At 41.2% G+C, this 23,593-nt stretch overlaps 2 protein-coding genes across 3 annotated transcripts in view; one reads left to right on the top strand and one right to left on the bottom strand.

The window, feature by feature from the left end:
* The window catches only part of GNPNAT1 (glucosamine-phosphate N-acetyltransferase 1), a 19,254-nt gene extending 13,471 nt beyond the window's left edge, over positions 1–5,783 (top strand). Inside the window, exons 3-7 of one of the 2 annotated variants that reach the window (XM_010579787.1) lie at positions 2,633–2,820; positions 3,453–3,515; positions 4,189–4,316; positions 4,815–4,876; positions 5,325–5,783. In XM_010579787.1, the coding sequence (XP_010578089.1) occupies positions 2,649–2,820; positions 3,453–3,515; positions 4,189–4,316; positions 4,815–4,876; positions 5,325–5,472 (573 nt within the window). In that variant the 5' untranslated portion in view covers positions 2,633–2,648 and the 3' untranslated portion in view covers positions 5,473–5,783. Of the gene's footprint in view, positions 1–2,556; positions 2,821–3,452; positions 3,516–4,188; positions 4,317–4,814; positions 4,877–5,324 lie in introns of those variants that run through there. The other variant, XM_010579786.1, reaches the window with a different exon arrangement.
* Positions 5,784–10,855: 5,072 nt separating this feature from the next.
* STYX (serine/threonine/tyrosine interacting protein) lies at positions 10,856–19,288 on the bottom strand. Its single transcript, XM_010579785.1, has 10 exons — positions 19,023–19,288; positions 18,114–18,167; positions 16,887–16,984; positions 16,129–16,189; positions 14,675–14,711; positions 14,082–14,121; positions 13,952–14,002; positions 13,268–13,340; positions 12,184–12,277; positions 10,856–11,465 (listed from the first exon to the last, which is right to left on the bottom strand). The coding sequence occupies exons 1-10, from the start codon at positions 19,089–19,091 to the stop codon at positions 11,392–11,394; spliced, it is 651 nt and encodes a 216-aa protein (XP_010578087.1). The 5' UTR covers positions 19,092–19,288; the 3' UTR covers positions 10,856–11,391.
* Positions 19,289–23,593: the final 4,305 nt, after the last annotated feature.

The raw sequence follows: 23,593 nt of genomic DNA, 5'->3' as shown, positions 1-23,593 counted from the left end.
GGGGGTGGGGGGGGGGCTGGGGGGCCCCCCCCCCCCCGAGGGACTGAGGGGATGTGGAGACGCCCCCCCCCTCTGAGGGGCTAGGGCTGAGGTGAGGGGGTGTGGAGACCCCCCGAGGGGCCGGGGCTGAGGGTGAGGGGTTGTGGAGATTCCCCCCCCAGCCCGAGGGGCTGGGGGCGAGGTGAGGGGGTGTGGAGACCCCCTGAGGGGCTGCGTGGAGGGTGAGGGGATCCCCTCGAGGGGTTGCGGGGGGTCCCACCCCCCCCAGGGCTGCTTCAGCTGAGGGGACCCCCTGAGGGACCGCGGAGGGGGCTGTTTCAGCTGAGGGGACCCCACCGAGGGGCCGTGCAGGGCTGTTTCTCGCCCCCCTCGGGGCAGGGCCGGGGTTTGTCGCCCTGTCCCCCGACACTGGGGAGCCGGCAGAATTCTGACCGAGCACCCGGGGGGTCCCCTTGGGCAGGCAGCTCGTCTCAGGGGGCACCCCCGGCATACCGTGCTCCCTCTGCACCGGTTTTCCAGAAGAGAGCGGAGCAGAGGGAGGTGGGATGGGTGAGGGGGGTAGAACGTGTCCCGTGGGCACTGGCAGGACCCTGTCCCACTCCTGACACGGGTGGGGAGCCTGGGATGCTCCGGGGGAGACTTCAGGTGTGTACCAGGGCCAGCACCTGGTCGTGGAGTAAGGTCAGCAGGCCTGGAGGGGAAACCGGCAACCCATTGAAACAGGCCGGAGCTCTCCTCCCTCACCGTACATTGATCCTTTTTTTAATTGGCCACTGCATTTCTATCGAGTAAGTCATATTCCTAACTCCGGAAAATGGGCGAAGCTTCAAACTTCTTCCTGTTCCAGCTGTGCTGGATGTAGTTTGAAGAATCACTCTTAGTTTGTCACTAACTGCTTGAAAAGCATCAAAAATTTTATTTCCTTCATGTGTTTTTCTATTGTTGTGTGTGCTTGGTATTCTGTAAGCCTGAGCTGAAATTAATTCATCTTATGCTGTACAGTACACTATTTGAATGTTGTTATGAACACTCATGAATTCTAGGAAGGCTTTGTAACGGGACAGGGTAACGGCAATGTTAGAATAATTGAGATCTAGGAACAGAGATACCAAGTGTATTGTTGGAACCAGGGAGACTTCGGTTTTGCTTAGCAGTGACATAATTAATACGCTGGCGATGGGCTTGCAGTTCTCTGCACATAACGGCATGATCTGATCGCTAAAGCTCAGGACTGGGACTCAGAAGACCTGGATTCTCACCTCTGACTCTTCCATCTATGGAAATGTTTTTCTTTGTACTTTGTTTTTCCCACTGTTTCATTTTGAAAATTCATGTGGGATGAGAATTTGTATTGTTGTTTAATTGCTGTAACAGCAATTTTTTTACTTTTATATGCAAGATTGAGATGAGAATGGGGATTTAAAGGCCAGTGTATACCAGCAGGTGGCATAAAAAAAGATTTTTGTGGTTGCTTTTTTTTCTTTTTTGAAGGAAGCTTTTTCAGTTGCGTTTCCAGAGCCACCTTCAGTTTTGAGGCTCAAATGCTGCAGTTATGCTGAGATGCTTCACAGCTAACATCCTCTGTACTTTCTCTGGGCAGCTTAACAGGGCTGTAAAATGTCTTATTTTGAGAAGTATTCATCCCAAATACATTTTTCTTTCTGATGTTTATTTGGCCTGTCCAACAGCGTGCAACTACCATAGCTTTTATGGTGCAACTAAGTTAATTTGAAATTGTATAAAGAACTTAGGAGAAGTTCCCACGATATGCTCTGTTCATACCAGAAGCCTGACCAGGTATTCCACAGATGACAAAGTAAGAATTATTTTCCTGTGTCTAGCGATTAGGAAAATATATCCCTTTGCTTCCTCTTGTGTATTATTCAGAATTAGGGATAATTCCCAGATCTTTCTTTAATCATTAACAGGTGTCTCACCATCATCTTGGCAGTTCTGCATTTTACCTGTTAATGGACAATGAGCCGCTGTGCTTTACAGCTGAGATGGCATTAGGTTTTGTAAATATACCGAGCAAACACAACTGCATTAGAAACGCAGTACAGGCTGTAAGCGTGTGTGCAGGCTGTCATATCATCTGTGTTTTCCTATGTGTGATGGAGTGCCTCTTGGCTGAGATACTAAATATTTATGTGATGGGACTGTTTGAAAAAAGTGTACTATTCCTGCCGCCAGTTTTAAATGGAACACTAATGCAAATGATTTCCTCTATACGCAGTAAACAGTATGTTAGGGAGGTTTCTTGAGAGTGCGAGATGCTTTCCTTTTCAGAGGGCTATTGAGGTTAAATATCCCAGTTGATGTCTTATCTGTTTGGTTTTTTTCCAAGAGAAAAAACTGCCCAGGTGAACATAAAAGTGCCACGTGTGTTGACTTTAGATAACGTGTGCGGTGTTGGGGTACGCGCTCTTGTGTTTAACCCAGCGGCCTAGTCCGGTGAAGGCTGAGGAGCTTCAATTGCAGATAAAGTGAACAGCAGTTCTGGTTTCATTCACCTTTCTTTGCGTCCCTGAGAAACATCACGTGGCATGATATAACCAGGGGAAATGGCATATTTAGAGATTAAAGCAAGAACAAACCAAAATGTTCCTTACCCATGTGCATTCTGTTCCAGAACACCTGTTGCAGCCATGATGCCTGTTGCAACTGTGATGCCTGATGACACACCGATGTTTGACCCAAATATTCTGCATGAACTTGACTGGAGCGAGAACACGACGACGTTTTCTCCTGCTATTTCTCCTTTAGAACCAGGAGATGGCCTAGTTTTGAGACCACTTTGCACAGCTGATTTAAATCGAGGTAGAATCCTGTTTAATGATCATCCCAAATGAAAGCTAGGTGCTGAACTAGATCATATGTATTTCTGCATGATCTCTCAATAGATCAGGATTGCTCATTTTATCTGATTTGGGTTATTTTTATCAGTAAGGAATTTGAGCACTTGGCACCATGGATTGGTCATGCTGTGTTGGGTGACCCTCAAAATTGGTTTTACTGTTTTAATAACCTCAAAACCAGTCTTAAAATTCAAGTAAAATCTTCCAAATAATCCACAGCTTCCTACTCACCACAGCTTTAGAGAGGGAGTACAGTTGTTCATACTGTTCCTTTTAATACAAAAGTAATGTGAACCAGCATATTATTCTTAGTGCACGAAGACTTCTTCAGTTCAAGCTGCAGTTTGCTGCTGATGCATTAGCTGATCCTTCAGCAGCGCTCAAGGTGGGAGTTTGATTTTAAGATTGCGGTCTAGCTCTACAACTGCAGAGTGCAGGCTTTTACATATGACTGAATTGCATGGTGCCATGGGGATGTTAACTCTCCAAAGAGCTGTGTCAGGTTGTTCTGTGCTATTTGGAGCTCTTTGTGTGTCTCTCTCCCTCACTGAGGGTTGTTGTTCCCCCCTGCCCCCCCCCTTTTTTTTATAACAGGCTTTTTTAAAGTTCTGGGTCAGCTGACTGAAACTGGAGTTGCAAGCCCAGAGCAGTTTATCAGTAAGTATATCATTATTTCTTGGCATTTCCATAGAGGTTGCTGGGAACCAGAGGATACTGATGCTGACAGCAAATCCACTTGGCTGTGAGGCTCCCAACTGCCTGATGCCAGAGGGATTTAGTAGTTCAGGTCCCCTGAGGCAGCCTTTGGCACTCAGTGTTGGATCCAGTTGCAACTATCCCAAAGGGTTTCTTGGCTGGGATGGGCCTAAATTGTATACCTGCTTTTGAGACTGAGCTTTAGACGCCTGGCAGAAGGGACTACTGGGTGATGGCTTGTTTTGGCTGAATTAATGCAGCACCAGTAGCGAGGCAGAGGATTGCCTTTGATCATAGCTTAACAGCGAACCCGAGCTTGCTTCACTGGTTTGACTGAGATTTAAGAAAACTTAAGAGGTGCTGCCACCATCATCATAGTGCCCATCTGCAGAGACTCTGGGGAAGGAGGGCTCTCTTGGCAGCTGAGGAAAAGGCATTTAATTTCTGCTTTTTCCTGGTTCTGTCTGGTTAGGCTGACTCTGGGGCTTTCAGGTTCTGGGGTCTTGGGTGCATCTTCCTTGTGATCCTGAACCCTGCAGTTATCTGCGTTCAGAATCTGTTGCAAGTGTTAGACTTCAGAGCAATTTAATCTGAGATTCATGGTGACTGTTCTGCTGTCTGCCTGCTCCCACAGAAACCTTTGAGCACATGAAGAGATCTGGAGATTACTACGTTACTGTCGTAGAAGACACAAATCTTGGACAGATTGTTGCTACAGCAACGCTGGTGATAGAACACAAGTTCACTCACTCCTGTGCAAAGGTATATTCTCCCGCTGCAGCTGTGAGGGAAAAGATCCTGTCCCCTTGACTCCATGAATGTTATTTTTATGGTGTTACTGTGTGACAAAGTACCTTCTGCTGAGTCAGTGACAAAGGCATCTTAAAAATATCTCCCATCCTTGGTTGCTCAGCTAAATAGTAAAAGGAAACTTTGGCTTTTCTTAAGGAAAAAGAGCAATTTGATGTCTGTCCCATTCTCCTTCCCAGTGAGCTTTTGAACTAGTCAGACTTGGTTCTGACAGAGCAGATGGCTGAGGATCTCACTGCTGTGGAGTCCCAGCTAGACGTGTGAAAACAGGGAGCTAGAGAGACAGAAATCCCTCAGCGGGGAAGGGCTGTGGTGGGACTGCAGCTCCTGCTGGGTGCTGGAAGGGGCATTCCGAGCATGTTGACCACTGGAGGAGTTGTATCGAAACAGACAGCAGAAAATTCGCACAGCAGTGTTCTGTTTGACTAACATTTGCCTGTATTTTCACAGAGAGGAAGGATAGAAGATGTTGTCGTAAGCGGGGAGTGCAGAGGAAGGCAGCTTGGTAAACTGTAAGTATTTCACCACCTTGGCCATTCCACAGCAGGCAGGGTGGCAGGCCCTTACTCAGTTGCTTTCTGCCCCCCCACCTTACTGTGCTGATGGGTGCCAGCAAACAAGCTGGCAAAGATCGCTCACCAGACCTCTGAGTGCAGGATTTTAGCTCTCCAGGTTAGCTGCAGGGCAGAGCCTCCCCAGCCAGACAGGTGAAAAGAATTTAGCCAGGAGGTATCACTAGCTGGCAGGGTGCAAGCTGAGGTTCTTGTAACATACAATTGTCTGTGAGACGCTGGTACTTTGTTCTCTTTTTTCCTTGGGATAGCAACTATCCCGTATAGTAAAGGAAAATGCAGAGTTCTGTAAAACTTCAGTATTGTTGGTCTTATAACTTTAGCTAATTAAATGTTAATTGACCCAGTGTTCAGGGCTGTTTAACTGTTGGTTTTCTGTCTTTTTCAGATTAACGTCCACCCTGACATTGCTAAGTAAGAGACTGAACTGTTACAAAATTACACTTGAGTGTCTGCCAAAAAATGTTGATTTCTATAAGAAGTTTGGCTATTCAGTATCTGAAGAAAACTACATGTTTCAACGGTTCTTTAATTAAGAACTTCTAGTCTTTTTTTTTTTTTTTAAAGACTGTTGGTGGAGGAGCTTGTGCTACAAACATTCTCTTCGTGGAAAATTTATATAGTATTGCTGCAAATATTAATGATCCCTATAAATAATGAACATGAAATGTGTAAATCCTGGAAAAAAAATTACTGACATTTTAGAAGGGTCCTCTGGGTTAGGAAATAAGCGCTTAGAACTAATTTTTACTACTGTTCAGTCTAAGTGAAGCTTTTTTGTTCTAGCTGAGTTACAAAGGACTCTTGTTAAAGGGATGGTTTTTAACCAAAGGTATATATTTTTATCTCAAATTTTTTCTTGCATTGTATTTTTCTAAAGGTTTGCGCTTCTTTTCTTGGTAGCCAAAGTACAGCTCGTGGGATTGTTCTGCTGTCTGTACTTCACGGAAGGATGACGTAGCTTGGGTAGGGATGATGCTTCTCTTATGCAGAATTAGTGATACAGAATGGGCATTTGTTCTGTTCTTTCTGTGAAAGCTCACTGAAGTGCTGTTGATGTTAGCGTACCTAAAGTTTTATAGGCACTATTTTCCAAAACTGAATTTACTATTTGTGCGGGTAGGGGAGAATCCTCATGGGCTGTGCTAAAGCTTGATGTTCTGAGTCTAAAAATGGATGTGTACTTCTCGCTGCAGGGATCCTGCACTTTAGCTGATAACTTTGTTTTCAGGATAATTACTTTTTTTGTGAGAAAAAAGAATAACCCAATGGTTTGTGACAGGGCAAAGGTAACTGGGAGACTGGAATATCTGGCAGACAGAATACACCCCATCTTGAGCGGGGCTCTGGCTTGTACTCAATGGGAATGTGATTGGCAGCAGTGCATTCAGCTTTACCAAACACACCCGGCCAACTTGCTGTACTTGAACTCCTGAGGGTCAGGTGGGCTGCTGTTTTGCTGGTAATGGCTTATGCCTATGGCATAGCAAACTGGCAGAGAAATCTCCCATCCTGGTCCTGAGGGATTGTTGCTGCTTTGGAGCATCCCTCTTGCTATAAGATTGGGTAAACGATTTTAGCACTTTTGCCAGCAATGGCAAGCAAGTAACGTACAAAGCTCTGGTTTCAACAGTAGTGTTTTGTGCGACGAGAGTGACAAATCCTACATCTATGAATAGGGCATTATAAATAAATGAAGGTTTGTACAGAACAGCCAGTCTTGTCTGTGAACAGTTAGGCCTTACAAAATGTTCCTTTATTGTGGTGTGGAGAGCTACTTTAAGCTGTGGTGGGGGTTCTATTTAATGTTCCTGATGGTACTCCACTCAATATAGTGTTTCCTTGGTGATGTCTGTTTTATTTATTGATTATTTTAAAAAAAAATATCTTTAAGCTGAATAAATGAAGACTGCCAAATGTATCTGGTCTGTTCTTCAGATTGCTGCCTTGTGCCTGTTGTCTTTCAGAACAGTACTGCCTGCTGCAAGTACCTTTGTTTTCCTTTCCCTAGACTGAAAAGAACACTTTTTGAGACCCCATATTGATTTTAAGCATGTGTCTGATGCACATTTGCATCTTGGCAGGTATGACTTTGATGAAGCAAGTCTTCAAAAGCAAATGTGGTGGTGGAGCCTCTGCCTGCAGCCACAAACCCCCAGCCGAGGGCCCCTCCTGCAACCAGAGGTGGGCATCCAGACATGGACACAAGCCCAGGGCTGCCAGGAACGAGGCATAGTCTGAGACCTGTGTGTCTTGGAGCCAGGCAGGAGTTTCTAACCCACTTTCTGCTCAGCAGCCACTTGTGTTTCAGCTGCAGCAGCCCTGCAGTTAGGCCTAGGTGCCCCATTTTCTTAGGGGTGTTCTCCCCTAAGAGAAAGCAGAGCTTCTCCCAGATGTGCTCTGCTGACAGAAGATCAAGGTGGCTTGAGCCCCAGCTCTGAACTAATTGTGTAAAATCAGCTGGGTCCAAATGACTGAGGTGGATTTTCTTGCCTTTCATAGTTTTAATTAATTCTGAATTTCCACTACTTTAAAGTGGATTATTTGAATTCTGTGATACCTACACCATCTAAATAGCTCCAGGCCCTCATTAAGAGTTTATGACAAGATTAGCACAAGTGAGGAGCAGGTGATTGTGTACCCAGCTTAGATCATTGTAAAACAAATGAATTAGGTTGAAAGCTTGGGTTTGTGGCTGCATGACAATGCCTCTGCTGGGCAGAATCCAGCTTGTCAGCATCCCTTTAGCTTTGAAGAGCTCTTTGTTTTGTACCAGAGGTGACATTCCCAACCTTGGCAGGCTACCACCCCTATGGAAACAGCAGTTACAGCAGCTCTGTGTTGAGGGGAAAGGTGCTGCCACACCTGGTTAACAGCTAGGCTGTCAGGAATTCCTCCGGAGGAAGACTGGGCTCAGTGTACATGAGGAAAGGGTTCTGGGTGTGAGCTGCAGGGCAGGAACTGGCCTGTTACCAGCAGAGGCCCTGGAAGCATTAGCTGGCAAACACACTAAACGCACTCCACAAACTGCAGGCAGATGCTGTAGAGCTGGTACTGCCCAAGACTGGGGACTGTCAAACACTGCTGCTGCTGAAGTACACCTAGTACACAGGTTTATGTATTTTTAACTGTCACAGTTCACCAGAAAAATGCCACAAATAACAGCATTTAACAGCAACAGGTGGTATTAAAGTACATGAGGCAGCCCCTAAACTGAAGCCCTGTTAATTTATCTAAAGTACAATTGGCTCAACAGGAAAGAGCAAGACCCTCCCACTCCCAGGAAACAAAGGAACAAAGGATCTTGTCCAAAATCAACCATAACATAACTACCAGCTACTCCAGTGGTGTAACGTTACCTCCTCCTTGGGATTTCATTTTTTGGGTAACAGCTCTCCTCCCATGAGGAAGAGATCTCCAGCTCCTCCACTCTGTCTCCCCTAAGCTGGAAAGGGAACTTTAGCACCTGAACATACAGCTGTGGATCCCCAAAGATCTGGGTCCTGCAGCTTTGTGTCTGAACCTGGGGAAGGGAAAAAACCCCAATATTCAACCTCTGCTGGTACTCTAAGGCCACAGGGAGGGACCCCTGCTGCCAATTACCACCTTTGATTTAACCCCAGAAAGCAAACAGTAATTGAAAAACCTACTGGCTGTAAGCTAAATGAGACAGATGTCACAAAGTTTTAAATAAAAGGCTTAATAATAGATATAGGAAAACTAATCTCTGAATCCCTTAGAATCTGAGGGGCAGTTATCTGCAAGGCAGCAGGCAGACAGACCAGAATGACTGTAAAGGCAGCAGCAGGGGGTAATGGCATGAAAAAAAAAGATTGGTGGAAAATCCTTAGTCATGAAGCTAGTTAGTTTGTGAAACAGCCTCCCCAGGGAAGCACCAGGACCCCAGTGAGGTAACCAAACCAGACTACACATGAACAAGTCCCTCTGCCAGGGGATAGTTAGATGAATCAAGAGTGTTCTTCCATCTGTGTTTCATCTCTACCCCTTCCCAAGGGAGCTGAAATAGAAAGCAGTTTTATGCAGAAGTTCTGGTTCCCATGCACATTTTGTCAGAAGCTTGCAGCTGGCAGTATTTGGGGAGCTGTGCAAAAAGAGACAGACATCCACAAACCCCACTGCAGCCCTGTGGTAGCCTCGTGGGGTAAGTGGTGAAACATCTGAGATTGTATTTCCCCACAGCCCCAGAAGCATTCTTTTACAGAGAGTCAGTTAACAGCACATAATAAACCCTACAACTGCAAAACCAGCACTGCATGCTTAGCCAGTCAGCTTAACACTGACAAGTTGTAGTTCTTAAGGAGCTAACAGTCACACTTCCTTTTTTCAAGCTGAAAATTTCCAAACTAAAGCATCGTACATTTCTCAGAGATTTTTTTTCTGAAGGATTTGCACTGCTCCATCACCAACACAGGTGGCAGAGGACAGACAGCAGCAAAGTTCTGCTGAACACTGGTTCAACTCCATTGAAGCTGTGAACCCTCCCCACACACAGCACTCCAGGGCCTTCCTATTCCACACCAGAAGAGGTTATTAGGCTACAAAGCCTCACCCAGGTGTCCTGGCTCAGCTACAAGCCCTGACTTACTGCAGGAGGATTTCCTCCTCAGGTGACACCAACATCTGTTCTAGCAGCATGCTTTAACCCAGGCAGTAGTTTTCAAACCAGAATCTGCTAACTGCTTGTAAAAGCCTTCACACAGGCCAAGAGCCCAGACTTGCTTTGGCAGGACTGCCCCTCAGCAAGCCTTCCCAGAAGCTGTAAGACAAGGCAGAGGACCAGTGACTAAGCAAAGATCAGCAAGTCACAGGCATGGTCAACTTGCCTTGAATACACAAAGTGAGGCAGAACTCCTACAAAGTAAACAAGCTGCTGGACAATCCTCCAGCAAAAAGCAGCATCAGAAGAGATCCTCACAGTACAAAATGGTTTCACTGTTTAGATTCATACCTTCAAACTCAAAGATACCTGCCCTCAGAGGGTCCCCCTTAGCACAGGTTGCTCATTCTGAGACTGACAGACAACATTGGCCATTCACACACAGCCATACCAGAGTACAGGGAGATAGCTGGATGCTCAGATCCCCAAATGTCTTTTATATTGATTCAATTCTCTTGAGCCCACCTCTTCCCTGTTAAAATATAGTCTAATTACAAGCTCAGATTTCCCAACTGCACAAGTTCTTCTAACAGCTTTGTAATTTGCTCAGTCACCACAGTGCTCTAAAGGAGCCATCATTTAATCCGTATCTTTTATGCAACAGACTGTTTGGCAAATAAAGCAGAGATGCAGAACTGAGACTGCACTTGCAGAGCCACTAGTTATCACAGTGCTTCTGGAAAGGGAGAAGAGTCAAAGCTGCACAAACCACACCTTTGCAATTCCCAGTTTGAAAACTTTAAAGCACTGATAGGTGTGTGGCCTTAATTGACTCTAATGCTTTAGAAGAACCAAGATGAATCCTTTAGGTCTTGATGCTATTATGGCCAGTGCTTTGGGCCTCAGTTTTCAGACACCAACCCTATTTTTACCTCAAATGATGCAACTATTGCTTACAAAGGGAACTACTCCTTCAATACCAGTTTGAAGATGCACTATTCTTGTAGACAGATGAACCATACTGGCTCGGTCAACTTAAATCAACCTGTAACTAATTTAACAAGCAGCTTTTTAACGGTAGCTAAAAGAATTCAGTCTTGATGTGTGTAAAATTGGTAGCTGCCCTCTGTATTAATTCAGCACATGACTATTTTATTAGGTAATTAATCAGTACTCTGTTTAACTTGCATAAAACAAGGCGAGATTTTTAGAACAGTATTTTGTCTTAAATTGGTCTCGGAGTGTCAGTCTCAAAATAATTCAGTATATAATGAGGTTTTATAACAAGGTGAAGAGTTAAATACTGATTAGAACACTGCTGTTGCTCAACTGCCAGTAGTAGTGCATAGTGCAGTTCATAAAGCACATTTCTGCAAGCATGACCATGATATATACTGAGAACAAGGTGAGTTTTAGCAAACTTTTTCTTTACTAAATTCTCTTGTTATAAATTACACAAATAACTTTATAAACAAATCCCCCCAACTTGCATTTTGTTTAAAGTAATAACTTTATATCATACAAATAAAGAAATTTCAAGTATGAAAAGTGCATTATTGCAATAATACCTCTTTGCAAGTCCAAAAATCTTGGTTTAGAATAAAACTGTAAAGTGTAAAAAAGGAGTAAAACAATCAGTGCCATCTATTCATTCAAGAAGTCCAACATCTTAAAAATGATGCTTAGTGTGTTGCAGAGGCAGATTTACATCTGAAAGCAACATGTAATTGAAAAGAAGCTACGTGTGTGTTCATTTTGCATTATTAATTCATTTTCCCTAGTTTTCTTCACCTTTCTTGGTGGAATTCACAATACAAACAGTGCTTGTCCTCAGGTATCATCCGTTCTGTGCTGCTGCCACTTGCATGGTTCCAAGTTCTTCATCCTCTTCATGCATTCGCTTTAAACTTCCTGCAGAAGGCAAGAGGAAGCAGGATACATCTGAAGAGATCAGCTCTAACAATACACAGCTGTGAGTAAGACTACGGGGCAGATATTGTCTTCTTGCAGGAACTCTACCCTTTGAAGACATTCAGCTTTTGGACAGCCAGTTGCTGACAGCACTCTTCCCTCACACTTCTCCACATGAAAGAGAAATTTCCTAGAATCCACCATTTTTTGTGTTCCCTTTACATGACCCCCCAAACTCCATTTTCACTGACCTTTAGCAGGGGCTGCTACTGGCACACCTCTATATGATTAAGGTAACATTTTTTACATGCCCTAACCCCCCGTTATCTGTTTAAAGGCACAGCAAAACTTCTTTTCAGACCAACTGCCTTAATTTTAAGGGCAGCAATTATGTCATGAATATTGGCTGCTTTCAACCTGTCACTCTTGATTCCCCTAAGGAACTCAGGGCTTTTGAGGGACAGGGAGAGGCAGGGCCCTTCCCCAGTATGGTATGGAAGTGCAGACAACAGCACAGAACAGTTCAACTATAGGAGAACAGAGTATTTAAATCACTGCAAACTGAAGTTTGAATATAGCTTGCACACCAACTGCAGCTATCCCCTTCCCAAAAGTCTGAGACTCACTGCTGCTGGAGGTTTACTTAGGGAGTGCAAAAGTCACCGCACAACACCAGGTAAGACAGGCAGCATCACGCACAACAGGAAAGGCTTCTGACCTGTAGTACCAGGTGGAACTGAGAGGGATCTCTCCAACTGCAGTGGTGACATCATCTGGATGGTTAATTTTGCTAGATAGATGGCTTCATATTCCTGGAAAAGTACAGTAATATTGCTATTAATTTGGCATAATGCTTTGTCAGGATGAGAAGGACTAATTCAGAGAGTTCACTAGGATGGACTAGAGAGTATCTTATAGTAAGGCAGAGATTTTAGAGGAAGAGAGTTCTTTGCTGCTTTGACATGAACAACAAAAACTCAGAAAGACAGAACAAAAGAAAACTTAAAGGATGACAAGAAAGGGCTTTAAGGAAGAAAGTAAACTTTCATTAAAAAAATTCTGTGAGAATGTTCAGAGAACTCATTGCTGCTCTCAAAATGCAATTCAGACAGTAGAAACAAACCAAACTTAGAATACAGTAGCTTCAGCGATTTGTTACAAGGACAAACCATACATGGCCTTGAAGTTGCATTCTAGTGACCTGTCATGCTTTCAGTGCTACACCACAACTCCTCACAGGAGTTACTTTAAAAAACAAAAAAAAAAAAAAAACCCCCCCCCCCCCCCCCCAAACAACTCAGGATATATTCAATCATCGTGCTGCCAGCCACTTAAGTAATAGCAGAGAGACTGCAAACCTGTTTTAACATACTGTCCTGATGTTTACCCACCATTTGCCCCATAGACTCCTTGAATACAATAAAGCAACTTCAGGATACTGCTGTTCATTGTTTCACACTTGTGAATTTTATCACCACTGAATGCAAGTGTCAGGAAGCATCACTGATGCATGCCACAATACTCACTTTGCAGTTTCCTTAGCCACCAATCAAGCTGTTTCAGAGCCTCTTAATCACTGCACAAAACAGGATTTTTATTTCTCCTCCATTTGCTTTGCCTAAAGCTTAAGTCTAATGAACTAGGGTACCCACTCATCTTCCTCCCAAGCTCTACTATAGCTTCTGACATTTACTTGAAGCATACTTTTACAGTAAATGTTAAACCTAAGTAGAAACAGCTGTTCTGCAGGAAGATGATTCATCAGATGGCTTTTGAGTTATGACTAGAAAAAAAGAAGTCACCTGAAGTTGATGGACAAATCCAGCATTAGGATTAATACAGAATCTTCTTTCTTGAACGTAAGTAAATGCATCCCTTAAAAAGAGAAGGACAGAGAAAATACTTCAGTGGAAAACAGACTATGATGAAAGTCTCTGTGGTTTCAGGAGTCTTCCTTCTGATTATCAGTTCTTAGGAAATATACAACCTCTAAATGCTCCTCAGAACTGGTTTGTATAACTGAAATTGTTTGGGCAAAATAGGAAGCAGTAGTTGTAAAATACTATTTGCCCACCCCCACCTCCAGTCTTCAGCTTGCTGGCCTGTTTTCAACACACTACTTAGAACAGCCTCTTGGGGCCTCTCCTGTAGTTTTACAGCAAGGCATTAATCCATGTAGGCTGGTATCCTGTTCCCATTAGCAGCAGGTACCTACTTCTTAAAGAAAGGATGTAAACAAACCTGCAGTGAAGTGAAATGGAAAAATTGGCCCCATGTAAAGTCTTCACTCAATCTCAGTAGGTAACAACTGGCTTATCCATCAATACACAACTGTTTACGTTCCCTCCAAAATTATTCACTTACACCACTTGAATTAAAAAATGAATACCTACAGACATATCAGACTTCTTATCTGTACTACAGTACTCTCTCACTTCAGCCTTTTCAGGCAAATGGTTAACTACATTACCATGCTCTGTTCTCACCTGTACTTCACCCCAAATGTTTCCATTATGTATGCAATAACTAAGGCAGCACTGAAAAGAAAAAAAAAATTAGTAAAATGTATTTCCATTCTTTAAAAAAAATTAATAAGGAGGATGGATAGTTTCCTACCTTCTAGAAATCCCTGCATTTCCATGGACAAGAACTTTTCCTGAGAAGGAAAAAAAACCAACCAACTACACTTGTACAGACTGAAGAAAATGCTTTGAAATGTAGTTTTTCCTTGTTATGGAGAACTACACAGTAGCAAGGTACATCCTAAGAATAATAGGCATGTCTGTCTTTGCTCTAAATTACTAACTACACTCCATCCATTACTACCCTGAGTTACAGAAGCATGTATTCCTGCTCCTCTGAGGATTCTGAGTAACGGAATCTGCATGCCAGGACCACAACACAAATTTAAGGCCCTACATTAGAGAGGGGACAAAAACAACTCATGCACAGAACACAGTTGTGTTTAAAGTGGAAAAAAAAAAAAACAACAAAACAACAAACCAGATATACAAAAAAGTTTGTTTTCCAGTCAGAGGCAAAAGGAAAGAACACTTTGCTCTGACCTTGTATAATATAGTTCAAGTCAAGCACAATAAAACCCCAAATTTAAGAAAACCTCATATTTAAGAGCCTCTAATATATACCACTAAGTTAGCTTTAAACCTTTAACAACAATGTATTAGTAAATGAAGTTAATATGATTTTACCTCCACTTTGTAAACTTCCATCAATAAATTCTTTAGTCTAAAAAGAAAAAAATTACAAGAGTCAAAGTTTCAGATTATTTTAGAAGTTACTGCTACCTGCATTTAAATTTGGTAGAATTTTTATTATCAGTCTTTATATACAGTGACAATAATGCACTCTGTTTATACAGACTTAGGCATCACTTCAACTGGACATTCATATTTCTTTTGTACTTTTAACTATCCATAAAATTGTCAGTGAACAACTAGTGCGAAGCCAGAAACAAAAAATGCATAAAAATCCAGTATGTGTGCCTTTTACAATTATTATGTCACATGTTACACCAGTATAACAACAAGTAATTTCTAAATATCTTTGCTTAACAGCTGGGGGGAAAAAACCCAAACAAACCACCAAAACCACAAATTAAAACCCACACGCATCAACAGCAATGTGTCCTGGACTGCTCTACAGACACCTGTGTCTTCCTAGAAGTTATCCAATGATATTTTCCATTACAGAAGCAGGTCTAATCAATCTATAAGGCAAGACATGATCTAGTGAGGTCTGCGGAATACTGCCAGGTTGAAACAGCTGATTAGAGGAAAAGCAAAATCTAAATAATTTATTGTGGGAAAAACTCAGACTAGACTTTTAAAAACATACCAACACTGAGCTACTAAGATGTCAGTAACTGCGAGATTTGCAAAGGATGTTGTTTGATCAAGTGGCATTATACTTTTGCAAAGCTGCAAGCCATCAACTGATTTCCTGCCTTGTTCTGAAAAAACATGACCATCTCTACCATACACAGGGAAGCCAGAAGAGCTTTTTGGTGTTTTGTTTTGTTGTTGGGTTTGGTTTGTTTGGGGTTTGGTTTTTTTTGAGGGGGTGGGGAGGAATACAATGCTCTTGCTCTGTTGCAAATGAACCTAAAATAAAAATACAAAACCATAGCTCAAAGCTAAGGGTTTATTCTACTTCCAAAGGTCAGTATATAATGGGTACTGTTTAACTTAAAGTTACTTTAATTCCTCTACAGTAAACACATTTCAAGATGCTGTAAAACTTAATTACATGAATTAGTTACTATTTTCTGTTGATTTTGTTTTAGTATTTGATACAAGAGATGTCATTACTCTTGGGCTCAAAAAAAAAAAGGTTTCCTACAGGCCAAGTTCTCCAGCACTCTCCTATGACCTGATTTCTTTGTTTTGAGACCAGCCTTTTTTTCTTTTTTTTGAGACCATAAAAAGGTACAGCTCTTACAACTCTGCCTCAGTTTCTATACTTACAAAAAGGAGTTAATTACACTTACTAAAAGTGGTTATAATAAGGCCACTTAAGAGTTCACAGCCCTTCCAGGTGCCTCAGGCTGGGTATCCCAAATTTGAAACTGGTATCTGTTAGATCAGAAAATCCTTACTGGGCAACTCCATTCCCAAGCCATTCCCATTAACACACAAATACTCACCATAGGGAAAAATCGTATTATATTCTCAACTGGATTATCTGCAATATCCAAGACTAAATACCTACAATGAAAACAGTTGCTATGAGTACACAGTAACACTGAGTTACTGCCACCAGAACACAAACAGCTGATTCAACCCCACTACAATACTCAAACCTGCAGAAAGAAGCCAGCACTACCCTCCTGACTTTACTTTGCTCCAGAACTTCTACAATCAAGCAACCTCTGGAGCTGTCCTTAGAAAGAAGCAGGGGAGGAACCTTTTCCAACATCCCCTGACAAAATCACCTCTCAGAGTGGAAGAAATTCACAAGTGCCATGCTACAGGTGACTCAACTTTGTTTGAAAGCAGCATACTACATACTCACATGTTCCCCATCAGTTTGTAAATATGGCCAGTGTTCTCTTCTAGGGCTGCATGCAACTTTTTCAGAGGTACACATATTCTGATTAAGTTACCTCAAATGTTTTATTAGCAGGACAAACTATCAGCTTCAAAACTGAAGACAGTTACTGCAAACTAATGGATATTTCTCATTTCCAGACTTTGCCTATGTCTAGAGTTTATCAGGATGAATAAACTACATGGTTTGGATTTAAAAGTCTTTCTACACCTTTGCACAGTTTTCAAATAGTTTTGACAACGTGAAAATATTTGGAAAGAACACTAACAAAAAAATCTTGTTAATACAGAGTAAGTTGTTTAAAAGTAAGACCTTTCATTGTTTGCTGGTCTGCATGTTATGATCATTTCTCACCTAAATAACTGTTGGAAGTTTGGTTTAATAAAATTTGCTTCAATGTTTTGCCGTATGCATATTACATGGGTTATTCCATGTTTCTGAAGTATAGGTAGCTGTGGAAAAAGAAAAACACATTTTTTTTAAATTATGGAATTCATCTGTTACACAGTAATAAAAACTATACTTAAATACACAATAGGGCTATATTATGTCCTCAAGGAAAAATCGGAGCTAGTTTTCTAATGTTCAAAGCACAGTGTGAAAAATTTTGTCTTTCAAAAAGACAAAACAACCATTAGGACCTGCAAGGAAAAGCATTCCTAGCAATGATAAAAGAACAGGCAGTAAAGGCAGCATTTAATGAACTTGTTTGTCTCTGCCCACCTTTCACTTCGCCTGAAATTGCAAGTCCCTACATGATGCTGTAATTTTCAGCTAGCATTGGATTCTTGCTGGAATCAGACCATTGAAAGTAAGATCATTTAAACTATGAGGTAAGTTTGCAGATACAAGCTTTGTCTTAGCAGTGTTTGACTTTACTGTACATGCAATTTACCTTATTTTACTGCATATGTGTGAGTTCCCAGTTCTGATTTGTGTTGCAACATTTTAGCAAAGGAAATAGATTGCCTGACCAGTAATGTGCAAGTCTCAAACGATTTGCCTTTTTCTAAGAAAAATTATATTCAAGCTTAACTCTAAGACTCAATTTTAATACAGAAAGCTCACACATGAATGCTCACTGCAATTAGCATGCAAGTCACTTCAAACATGCACTTTTCTCTGGTGCGTAAGGACTAGGTAAAGCTGACTATCTGAATTGAGGGAGCGTGCATGTGTGTGTACACAAACACATGCAGAACTTCAAGCAACGTGAAAAAATTTAATCGGGGCTCTTTTTTCATTTTTCTCCTAAAGTAACCTTTTAGCTCACAAGACTGTTACAGAAAACACAGTCTTGTAAGTGTGAACTGCCCCAGCATGTGCCCAAAGCAGTAGTTGAGATTCATGCTGGAAAGGGGAGGCATTGACACTGGCCCCAGTCAGATAATCCTGCAGGCTAAAAAGACCATCCCAGAAATGCACGACATATTACTACTACTATAGCATCTTTCATGTTCCAGTTCAGGATTGCAACCAAATTTACACCTATATAGATAACACTTGAACATATCACCACAGTAACAAAACAAATCACCACAGCAGAGTTTCCTTATGAGACACTATTCTGAAAAATCATACCTTGCTTTTCATAGCTGAAGAATATGGGCCTAAAAATAACCCAGGTAAAATTTCCTAGGAGGCAGAAGAACAGACATTTAATACCAACTCAAAATTATTTTAAATAATACATTGCACTTAACTCAGACTATGCCCATGGAAACAAGTAATTTACGTATTAGTGAGAGATGTGTTATCAAGTGTCATTTATAACAGGACAAGGGAAAAAAAATCAGTTTGGCGAAATAAAAGAAACATGATCTTGTGCAGGAGATCTTGTTTTGGAACAGGAATCAAGTCCTTTATTTGGACTAAGTTCCAGTTTGATTACTGCATCTTACCCAGCCCCAGATCAAATGAAGGGAACTCTAACTTTGTACATAATCATGTCTTGTAATTAATTCCAAATCACTCTCATGGAAAAAGATACACACATGGTAAGTCTTCTAGCTTTGTCCTAGTAGTAGGAAAATATCAATTTTTAACCATTTATCTCCCCGCCAATAAAGATGTGTAGATCTGTAGATCTTATCTTGTGCAAAGATTTGGCTGACGCCATGGTAGGAAAATTTTAATTGTCCATCCTACTTGAGAACCCTTACTTCAAACCAAATTTAAGTTAAAAAGCAAAGCTCCAATACATTGTTAACAACCACCTCCTAAAAATATTCATGAAGACAAAAATACAGTATTTTGGGGTTTCTGAAGAAAAGGACAAAATTCCTTTTTTTATTTTAGTACTTGCACAACAGAGACCCAAGCACACCTGCACTCTAACCTGGCAATCCTCACACATCTCTCCCATAGTGCTGCCTGACACTTTACCCCTAAACACTAATTTTGATGCCAGCTCTTTTGTAGGGCACTTTCTTTTTCTTATTGAACACACCACAGGTTTTGACTCAAATGGTAATTGAAAGTGTGTCATACCTGCATCTCTCTCCTCATGGGATAGGTCCAATCCTTAAAATAAAACAAAAAATAATTATATAGGCACATAAAGGGAAAAACAATTCAGACAGAGATCTTACGTAAAAGAATCAAAATCTATTTTCTGCAAATTGTACAAGCTACCTGCTATGCAACAGGCACATTGCTTATGCTTACTGCTAACTCTCCACGTGGATACCAGTAACACTCAAGTGCAAGGAACACTATTTTGAAAGCTAATGTGAAGAAACCTCAACTACCCTATAGCAGTGATGAAGCCTGTGTAGAATAGCTAGTGGTGTACATGCACATGCACACCTCAGCTTTCTGCTTAGAAACTTCCCTCTAGAGCGGGGGGGGGGGGGGGAAAAAAGCTTTAGAACATTCTGTCCTAGCCACAGAAGCAAAAAAATTCCTTTGACTGGTACATTCCTACAGCCACTGAAAAACAGTTAGGAGATAACAAGTATAGCAGATAACTCCCTTAAAATCCACACTGCCTCACCTAATATATTTCAACTAACTTTATTTTGAATATTCAGGATTTAGCTTTAACAATTGTAGAAATTTATGTTCCCCATGAACACAGCAAGCCACTACAGTGAATCTCCACTTTTCTCCATCCTAGACAGTTACACTGGGAGGGATCCTTGCACAGTAAACGCATATGCTTGTGTTCAGTCACAAGGACATGATACTACTTGTCAGTTAATTTACAGCTAGCACATCACACCCTTCCACAGAATCTCAGACCCTCAAGTTTGTGAAGGTTCACCTCTTGAGAACCACCCCTTACCAGCTGACTATTTGCTATCATCCAACTCAGTCTATCAGAACTGCCCAGAGCAAATGCCAGGATCAATATTTTCATCCTTTGCTCCATTTTACAGAACTGCCAAAGCTGAACAGAAAAATGCTCAGACTCTATTCCTGTCTTTCCTTCTTTGCAACTCCCACTGTCCTCTATTAACAGGCTCTTACTCATTCTTTGACCCTCACACATGAAGGAGTTATATCTGATATCACAGTTACCAGCTGGAGAAAAAAAGGAAATAGTCAAGCATATCAAATAAAATAGACTGCATACATTTATTTACATAACTTTATCGGTTGCTACACACACACCGGCAGCTAAGAAAAAACTTTGCCATATGTCGTTCTTGTTGATGTTCCAATCTCCTCAAAACTATGAGAAAGTTAAACTCTAAATATTCAGCCTCTGAAGCGAGCTGAGGATTAAACCAAGAAAGATCCAGGACCTTAAACTGCCTTCCTGTCCACCTTAGCACCTGCAGCTGTACTGGTAGCATCAATTTCACATTAACCCCCCTTTTTACTAAGGCACATGAGAGAAATACAGTGGTTCCCCCAGACACACACACAGTTACGCAGTGAGGTTTTGCTAGCTCTTGTTGGTGGAATTAGAAGGGATTTTAGTATCAGTAAAGTTATTCTAGAAACCACTTGAATCTGGGACAGCATTTCTGAGAAAGCAAACAAACATTAAGCCACTCAAAACAATTATTTGAATACTACCTAAAATGGTAGTACAAACAAGAAAATAAAATACACTGAAATGATCTTTGCTAAAGACAGAGAGGTAAGCTAAGTTAATTCTGTATGTTTCAGCTGTAATAATAAAAGCTCCTGGTAGTAGAAAGTAGAAATTCTGTGACAAAAGGATGATATTTGCAGAACTGTATCCTTTGAAGGTTGTCCTAAGAGTGTTTTAGCATAATCCTGTTGTCTAACTGCATGTATGAAAGCATACTTCATTCACCAAAAAGCAAGAAAACCCCAGTTTTGTCCAAGCATAAAACCATTATTATGAGAAATAAACTCTGAAAATCTTAAGCTACACTCCAGGAGTATACAAGTGCTTAAGTGGGTTTATTACTCTATCTAAATACTTGGAGAATTTAAAAGTCTTAATCTAGAGCATAATGAAAACACAAATTCATCACTACTTTGGTCAAGAGGACTTAACACTACATTACAAATATTCCTTTCAAATGCATTAGAAACAGGAAATCGTGTTAGTCTCAACAGCTGTTAGCTGTGCAAAATAAGTAGGCAAAAATTTAGCAATATACAATCCAAAGGAAACCAAAACCCAAAAGACAACAGATGCCACAGATGTTCTGAACAAGAGAAAAATGTCAGTATTGGCTTCAGACGTTAGTCTTCAGTGTTCTTGAAGAAGCCAGAAAGGTACAGTTTCCAAAGGGATTTAGTCTGCAAAATAAATACCTGAAAGACTATGTCTCAGATTAAATGTTTTCTTTATAAAAAGTACACAAACTACTGAAAGAGTGATTCCAGTGATTTCGTGACAGCCCTTCAAGGCTTTTAAAACTAACAATGCAAGATTATTTAAATGTTACCAAAAATTATGTAAAAACAAAAAATCTATTAATGTAGACTGAACCCAAGCAGGGGTCTCATTTTAAGGAATTCATTCATCAGCCATGTTTTCCACCACTGTCTGAAGCACCCAGCAGACAAACAACTACTGGAAGTTTCTCTTCTTATCAGACCAAATACAATAATTTGCTAAGAAAACAACCGGTGATGCCAGAGCTGGATAGAATAAAACCACTCCTTGCTGCTAAGTATTTGGTAGGTTCTACAGAATAAGTGACAACGCACTGGAAGGCACGATCTTCAATACTCATAAGACTAGACTGTGATTCACTGACAGATAAATTTAAAAGATACCTCAGCTGTTTTGCTGAGGGTGTTCACTGAGCATACCTGCTGTGTTTTGCATTCGCACAAATTAAATGCCAGGGACTATCTAAAGCACTTCAACTGCTGTCCCAGAATGGAGCGACTAGCAAAAGAAAAAGGGAATAAAGTACATTTTGAAGCCCTCCCTTCCCCATCTACAGCCAATCTATAACTGAAATAAATTGAAGACATGAACGAATAGGTGAGACTTGTCTACACTACAAAGAGCTTCTTGGTAACCAATATCCAAACTACATCAAGAATTATGCTGCCAACAGTTACGGTTATTTTGTCAATATTTTGCCATAGCTATACCTGTTCTTCCTTAGAAGAGTTTAATAGCAAAAAACCCTGACACCTTACATTAACATGTGCAAATGTACGTACATGTGGACTTTTTCCTGAAAGATTGACCTTGGCTAGGACTTAATATAAAATTCATATTATGAATTGTTTTAATTAGTTTAACAGCCCTGACATTGAGACTTGTCTATGCTCAAGATCTGCACAAAAGCAGACTGTGGTTTTTAAACACAGCACCACAACGTACCTTATGCTATCTGCATGTGCTTCACCAGAAGGAATGTAGTGAAATGGATATACATGACATCACTTAACTGGTCCCTATCCGACAGTTTAAGTCTGAAGACCCATCTAATTTTCACATATAAAAGGTATATCCTAGTCTGTGTTTGCCAAAGCTCATCTTTGGTTGAAAGGCAATCCGCAGTACTGCACTTTCATTACTATGGTTAAACTCCTGCTGCCTTATAATTAGTAGAGCCTGCAAACCACAGACTGTCCTAGATGAAGGAAGAAGCTATATAAGGTGCTGAAAAAAACCACCAGTAAAATAAATCAGATCAGTAGTTTGAAGAAGGAGAATCCAACAACAAGAAGTATTTTTTCTAGATTTTAGCTGCTGCCCCTCACCTGCTCAGCATCGCTGGGCATCAGCCACCATCTGCCATGACTTTCCCTGGTTTCAAGACCATTACTCAAGTCCTTTTGAAAAGCTGCACGCAACTCCTAGTAAAACCTTCCTGACCACTCCAGGTTTCTGACCCTTTTCCAACGCTCAGACAGCTCATTTGTTGTTGATTAATAGCAGCACTTACCTCTCTGTACAGCTTTCTCTTCCCACTGCAATTCATCACAGCAAGACTTCTGCATGATTGATTGTTCCTTGCGTACCCCTAAAAATCTAGGGTCTGTCAGAATCCTCTTGCCTAAATTTGTTTCTCTGTCTAGTGGAATATTCATATAAGCTATAACACTCAAAAGTCTCTCCTCCAACATTCTTCCACAAGTTGTGAAATCAAAGCTGAAGACAACTGTTACAGCAGTGACAGCCACACATTCTGCTGACCTGCTTCAATTCCTTCACCTGCTCTGGCCAGCTGATCTCTTGGATATAACTTTGTACTGCTCTGTATAGGAAATTAAAGATACAGCTAAACAGTGGTATATCAGAACAGTCAGAGGGCGTGATTATATTAACTGCCAACACTACTACGACCTCCCCTTAGCAGGCTACAGCTTGGATTGTGGATGGGTTGTGATCCCTCAACGATTACCTTGACACAAAAGCTTTATGCTTAATTCTGAGGCAGTTTTAAGTCTAATTTACACAATGAAATGAGATCACAACTTGAAAGTATTTTAGACAATATCTTGGAAAAAACCTCCCAGCTGATACAGTCCAACAAAAGGCGGGGGGAGAGGGGATATCATCATTAAAGACCTGCACAAAAATAAAGCCAGTTACACCAATGGCCTTTGTAAAATGGAACAACAATTGTCAAAAGAAATCATGCAGTACTAAAGTAGTAATAAAGCAT

This window comes from Haliaeetus leucocephalus, unplaced genomic scaffold, assembly GCF_000737465.1.
Source record: "Haliaeetus leucocephalus isolate CR32 unplaced genomic scaffold, Haliaeetus_leucocephalus-4.0 Scaffold678, whole genome shotgun sequence".
Lineage (NCBI taxonomy): Eukaryota > Metazoa > Chordata > Aves > Accipitriformes > Accipitridae > Haliaeetus > Haliaeetus leucocephalus.
This window is presented reverse-complemented; position numbering and strand designations above follow the sequence as displayed.

Excerpts from the sequence above, each read along its gene's own strand:
- STYX (XM_010579785.1), bottom strand. The coding sequence starts at position 19,091 with ATGTGCCTATATAATTATTTTTTGTTTTATTTTAAGGATTGGACCTAT. Across the intron at positions 14,122-14,674 it reads TGGAAGTTTACAAAGTGGAG|GAAAAGTTCTTGTCCATGGA; the intron begins GTAAAATCATAT and ends TTTCCTTCTCAG. Across the intron at positions 12,278-13,267 it reads GATTTGTCCATCAACTTCAG|GAATATGAAGCCATCTATCT; the intron begins GTGACTTCTTTT and ends GTACTTTTCCAG.